This window comes from Nestor notabilis, unplaced genomic scaffold (genome assembly GCF_000696875.1).
Source record: "Nestor notabilis isolate BGI_N333 unplaced genomic scaffold, ASM69687v1 scaffold2651, whole genome shotgun sequence".
In the NCBI taxonomy this organism is placed as follows: Eukaryota; Metazoa; Chordata; class Aves; order Psittaciformes; family Psittacidae; genus Nestor; species Nestor notabilis.
This window is the reverse complement of record NW_009915897.1, coordinates 2713-9081: the sequence shown is the minus strand read 5'-3', so window position 1 is coordinate 9081 and position 6369 is coordinate 2713. Positions and strand designations below refer to the sequence as shown.

The window sequence follows — 6369 nt, the reverse complement described above, 5'->3', positions numbered from 1 at the left end:
GTGGGGCGACGGCTGGCACGTGGTGGATCCTCAGGTGGTGTGCAGGCAGCTGGGCTGCGGGGCAGCGCTCTCAGCACCGGGACCTGCTCGCTTCGGACAAGGCTCTGAGCCCACGTGGCTGGAGGACGTGAAGTGCACGGGGAAGGAAGCTGCCCTCTCGGAGTGCAGCGCCCAGCCCTGGGGGTCCCACAACTGCACACGGGGACGTGCTGCCGCTGTGGTGTGCTCAGGTGAGCCCTGGCTGTAGCCATCTGCACGATGGGGAAGCTTTGCTGCTGCCAGGAGTGGTATTTAGGTACCACCCCAGCAGCAGGACCTATCTCAAAGGGTCCCGAATCTGTGTTGGGAGCAACTGTCCTTCATCATGGAGTTCTCTTACGAGTTCCTCACTTCGTTTTACGTGGTTTTGGCATGTGTGGAGCTGCCTCTGTGCACAGAAGCTTTCCTTGACTTGGATTAATGACCTGTAGACTGCAGAATACACAGTCTGGTGTCCACTTAGCTCTGAAGACAAGACCTGCAGGAGATACCCCAACATTAAGCATTGTGATAAAGGCACCCTGGAGCATTAGGCTCACTTCCATCTTAATGTCAACCTGGCAAATGGCAACCTGATGTGTCTCTGTCCTTGTCCTCTTGTTTCCCTTCAGATATTCCAAGAGTAGCTCCTCTGAGGTTAGTGAATGGACCAAACCGCTGCAGTGGGAGAGTCGAAGTGTTCTATGGGCAGCAGTGGGGGACGGTGTGTGACGACCACTGGGACATAAGCGATGCTGAAGTTGTCTGTCGCCAGCTGGGCTGCGGAGGAGCATTGTCCCCTCTGCCCTCCGCTTATTTTGGAGAAGGATCTGGCCCCATCTGGCTGGATGACGTGAACTGCACAGGGACCGAAACCGCCCTCTCCAAATGCAAAACCACTCCATGGGGTGCCCATAACTGTAAGCGTGGAGAAGAGGCTGGTGTTGTGTGCTTGGGTAAGTCCCATCTGCGTCACCATCTTGCTCACCTTCTGGGTATGTGGAGGGATGTTTGGAATGCCACAGGGTACCCTCTCCCCATCTTCTGGCTCTAAACCCATAGTACTGTGCAGAGAAAGTGCCTCAAACAAGGCTGTGGGTAAATTCTTGGGTTTACCCGTCTCCTTCCTGTTCCAAAAGGAAGGTTTGAATCTGGGACTCTTCTCCATGGTTCCTGGCATCTACCTTTTGTTCGTGATGTTCCTTTTCCATTTCCTCAGCCTCTTCCCATTTCCCTCTTCTGGGACTTTGAAGTTTCTTCTCGTTCCTGTGATTCTTCTCTGGTCTTGTCTCTGAATTAGGCATCTTGCTGTCCCTTCAATGTCAGTGGCAGGATTTGGACCATCCTGATGCAGATGCCCAAAAGCAGATGAAAGAAATTACGACCCAACAGTGCTCATTTCCTTCCATTGCCCATAAAGGGTTCTCAGCAGAGTTGTAGAAGTGAGGTTCAGCTGCCTAAACACATCTAGGATCACTCGAGACATCCCACCCAGTCTCTAGTTGTAGATCCATAGGGCACCAATCTCCCTTGAATCCTGCATCAAGTCTGCCAGCCCCCTTGGGATGCCTGGGATTCCCTGGACATCCTCGATGGCACCAGGTACCAACGCTCAGGAAAACCCAGTCATCCCTGGGAAGTTTATCCTTCAGGGCTCCAGCAGAGGTGAATCAGAGCCTGGTTTTACTTGCGGTGTTCTCTAAAGAGGTCTTCATTGTGAATGTCCTTCCCTTGGTCGTTGGGGTTTCTTGCACTTGCTGCCTGGGCACAGGGATCTTTTGAGTCCAAGAAGGAGGGGAAAGAAGGCTTTAAGCACTTCAGGTGTTGGGGCTGAGACCCACCAATACATCTCCTTTCTTTGGCCTTGGGCAGCAGCTTCCCTTGACTTCTGGGGCAAGAGGAGGGAAAACAACTGCGCTGACCTCGCTTTCTCCGTGCTCCCTGTCCCTGCAGGTCGTACTAAGCCACCGGGTACACGCTGCCATTGAGCAGGAACCTCTTTGCCAGAAGCAAACTTAACCTGCTCTTCCCTTTATGGTTCAGGTTCTCCAGAACCAACCCCAATTCGGCTGGTCAATGGGTCGAGCTCCTGCTCCGGGAGGGTCGAGGTGTTCCACGAGCAGCGGTGGGGATCCGTGTGTGACGACGGCTGGGACGTGATGGATGCTCGGGTGGTGTGCAGGCAGCTGGGCTGCGGGACAGCGCTCTCAGCACCGGGATCTGCTCACTTCGGACAAGGAACCGGCCAGATTTGGCTGGATGATGTGGAATGTGCAGGGGCTGAAGCCGCCCTCTCCAGTTGTCAGGCACGGGCTTGGGGCGACCACAACTGTAACCCCGGGGAGGATGCTGCTGTGGATTGGTGCTGTGGAGTGCGCAGGTACGGCTGTGCCGGTTAACCTGGGCTGCCACGGGGGCTATGACCCGGGGAGAGTGGTCCGTGGCCTTGGGGGATGCTCTTTACCATGATGTTGCTCTAGATGAGGTACAGAAGGAGGGAATCCAGCGCTGGTTTAGGTTTCTTATGGGATCCGAGACACCCGCGTGGTGCTGGGGAATGAGGGAGGACCTGGTGATCCTCTGGAGCAGCAGCTGGAAACCAGGCAGACTACATTGGCTCCCAAGATGGGCATGTCTATTTAGGTAGCTAAAATCCCTTCTGCAGTAAAGACCAAGTGGGGAGAGGGCCGTGGGGTGTCATCAGTGGGTGATGCGCAGGAGGGTTGTGCTGGGTAATGAGGTGAAAGGAACTCTCCACTCCAAATCACAGGGAGGGAGGGACCTGTGCCACGGTGGCCAGGGAATACTCCTGGGAAGGTGATTTGGGGAGGGAAACAAAGAGGGGATGTCCTGTCCTCTGCAGAGGACGGGAGTGCTCTGAGGCCAGTGGTGGCTCTGCCAGCATCTGCCCTGAGCAGACCCTTGAAGCTCTCTCCTGCAGTAACCTGCTGCAGGTACCAATGAGCTCCAGGACGGGGCCACCTCATCCAAAGCAAAGCTCATGGATGCTCTGGTGACCAACGTCCACATCCACAGCTTCTTTCGGTGCCAGACCCCTGTGAGGAGGGTTTTCCCCCTCTCCACAGAGCCCTGGGGCACACAAGGCTCCAGGAACACTTCACCCTTGTGTTTTGCTCCAGGTGTCGCAGAACCAGCCCCAATCCGGGTCGTCAACGGCCCGAACGGCGCGGCAACGGCCCGAGCGGCTGCGCCGGGAGGGTCGAGGTGCTCCACGAGCAGCGGTGGGGATCCGTGTGTGGCGACGGCTGGGACGTGGTGGATGCTCAGGTGGTGTGCAGGCAGCTGGGCTGCGGGGCAGCGCTCTCAGCACCGGGACCTGCTCGCTTCGGACAAGGCTCTGAGCCCACGTGGCTGGAGGACGTGAAGTGCACGGGGAAGGAAGCTGCCCTCTCGGAGTGCAGCGCCCAGCCCTGGGGGTCCCACAACTGCACACGGGGACGTGCTGCCGCTGTGGTGTGCTCAGGTGAGCCCTGGCTGTGTCTCAGTCTCAGTGGTGCTGGTGGAACATGCAAGGGAGATGTTTTCACCCTCAGTGGAAGGTCTTGTCTGAGCCCACGATGCTCAGTGTGTGCTATTAACCACTGGGATGCATAAACCCCTTCGCATGTAATTCATGCAACTCGTGAGCCAGGTTATCTGAGCGTGCATCATGGTCCTGGACCTAAGTGCCTCCTGCTCTCTAAGACACCAACAGTCATCTACATGGGACTGACTGATAAGATCCTGGAGCTATGAGACATGAGAGATGGAGGATGGCAAGATGCCCCAGTGCATCTCAAATGGCAAGAGACACCTCATCGGAGGCTCTTGACTTGCGTCCTGTGGACAGGATTCATCTGCAGATAACATTAGATTCTGATTTCAGAGCAGACTGCTGCTTATTCAGACCAGACACAACGTCCTGTGTCACCAGAGCATGACAGTAGTTCATGGAATCATAGGATGATGGAATGGGTTGGGATGAAGGGACCTTAAAGAACATCCAGTTCCAGCCCCCTGCCATGGGCAGGGCCACCTTCCACTAGAGCAGGTTGCTCCAAGCCCCTGGCCTTGAACACTGCCAGGGATGAGGCAGCCACAGCTTCTCCGTTCAACGCATTCAATCCAATGTCCCACGACCCTCAAGGTGAAGAACATCTTCCCATTATCTCATCCAACTCTCCCCTCTTCCAGTTGGAAGCTGTTTCTCCTCATCCCATCACTTCATTCCCTTGTCCAAAGCCCCTCTCCAGGTTTCCTGGAGCCCCTTTAGGCCCTGGAGCTGCTCTAAGGTGTCCCCTTCAGGAGCCTTCTCTTCTCCAGCTGCCCCAGCCCAGCAGCTCCATGGCCTCGCTCCACCAGCTCCACGTCCTCCATGGGGCAGCCTGGTCATCACTTCTCCCCTCCATTGCATCGCCAGGTTCAGCTGCAGCCTCTTTGGTGCATTTACCCTCTCTGGTTGTTTTCTGTGCAGGTTCCTCAGAGGTTCCCCCGCTCCGGCTGGTGAACGGCCCCACTCGCTGTGCTGGGAGAGTTGAGGTGTTCCACGGCCACCAGTGGGGGACAGTGTGCGATGATAAGTGGGACCTGAGCGATGCTGCAGTGATTTGCCAGCAGTTGGGCTGTGGGGCTGCCGTGGCCGCCCCGGGTTCGGCTTATTTTGGTCAAGGTTTTGGCCGTATCTGGCTGGATGATGTGATGTGCTCCGGTACAGAACCAGCCCTCTCCGAGTGCGTGGCGAGGCCCTGGGGACTCCACAACTGTAACCATGGAGAAGATGCAGGTGTCGTGTGTTCAGGTAACCTCCATCCATGTCCTGTCCTACTGAGCATCAGCTGATATTAAGCTTCTAAGCTGGATGCTGGGGCTGGTGGCTCTTTGTTCCTTCCCAGCATCACCTTCTTGTCTTAGACAAGTACCATGGGGTGATGATGGAGGTGTGGAGTTGGAGCTTGGTGTGTTGGGGGATGATTCCCATCCCTCCATGAGACAGTTTTCCTAGTGGCATTTCTTAAATATCACCAAGTATTATATGCACACTAGGACCTTTCAATGGCTTGTCAGGCTAAAGCAAGCTGCTTGTACATCCGTTTCATTCCAGGTGGGATCTAAACCTCACAGATGTTCCAGAGTGGAGAAGAGGGATGGTATTGCCAGACAACATTCATTTAACCCAAACAAAAGTGATTTCTGAAGTCCAAAGAGACAAAAGAGAACAACTGAGACTCAAGTCTACCACACTCAAATGCAAGCACCAGATTGATGTCCCCAAATCAGGGGCGCCTTTGCCCTGGGAACCTATTCAGTTAGTGAAGATCGCATGGGGATGACATCCCTCTGAACCACCTCAGATGTCCCTCACTGCCCTGGCTGTAAAAGGACCTTTGGGTGAAGTTGTGTCTAATTTGGGTTCCTCTGCATATGATCCAAGTGCCCACAGTTCCTGCCACAGGACAAGTATCCAGCATCCTCTCCCAGGGGTGGAGACAATGCTTGGAGAACACTGAAGTCAACTTGAATCCTCACAACATCCCACACGAGGATGTGTTCCCTGCCTAATAGGTCACACAGTTCCCCTACCAGTTCATCCCCTCCAGCTGACCCATGGATGTTGCCTTGTGCTGATGGTAGGGATGTGGGACAGAAGCATTTGGTTCTTGCTGAATGGGCTTGGAGAGCCTTGGGTATCCAGCACCCTTCCCCCAGACCTGTTCAGTTACAGCAGTGAGGTCCTCAAGTAGCCTGCCCTCTCCTAAGTCAGACAGCCTGAACCTTGAGCCCCTTTGAGACACTTCCTCCAAGCCTCAAAGCATTTCTGAGCCTCTTCTCCCCTTCTGGATAGAAAACAGAAAATAAACATGGATGTGAACTTCTTGGTCTTGTGATGGTCTGTGTGGTGGCCACATCACCACCAGCTTCAGCTCCTTCCTGCCCTCCCCAAAGGGCACATCCCAAAAGCATGATCATAGAATCACAGAGTCATAGAATGGTTTGGGTTGAAGGGACCTTAAAGCTCAACCAGCTCCACCCCCCCCCACCCCCGCCCCGGGGGGGGGGGGACCCCTTCCACTGGAGCAGGTTGCTCCAAGCCCCTGTTTCCAACCTGGCCTTGAGCACTGGGCAGCTGTTTTTGGCTGTGTTCCCATCCCAAGGCTCTGATGGCTGAATGTCAGTGGAGCCAAATGTTTCTCTGCAGCTCCCCACCATTGGTATAAATACTCATCCTAATCATTCCTCATACAGATACCCATCATGTTGGACCACCAGGTCCCTCCTTGGGCACCAGGGCCATTGATGAGCCAGCCAGATGTTCAGGTTTAGGGAAACTTTATTGATACTTTGAGATCTTTG

At 54.9% G+C, this 6369-nt stretch overlaps 1 protein-coding gene across 1 annotated transcript in view; it reads left to right on the top strand.

The window, feature by feature from the left end:
* LOC104413367 (deleted in malignant brain tumors 1 protein-like) overlaps positions 1 to 5130 on the top strand; it is a 10428-nt gene extending 5298 nt beyond the window's left edge. Inside the window, 8 exon segments of the mRNA XM_010024340.1 lie at positions 1 to 230; positions 651 to 974; positions 2062 to 2380; positions 2525 to 2529; positions 3159 to 3220; positions 3223 to 3502; positions 4493 to 4816; positions 5120 to 5130. The exon segment at positions 1 to 230 is cut by the window's left edge and continues 11 nt beyond it. Of these exon segments, the coding sequence (XP_010022642.1) occupies positions 1 to 230; positions 651 to 974; positions 2062 to 2380; positions 2525 to 2529; positions 3159 to 3220; positions 3223 to 3502; positions 4493 to 4816; positions 5120 to 5130 (1555 nt within the window).
* The last annotated feature ends 1239 nt before the right edge of the window (positions 5131 to 6369 follow it).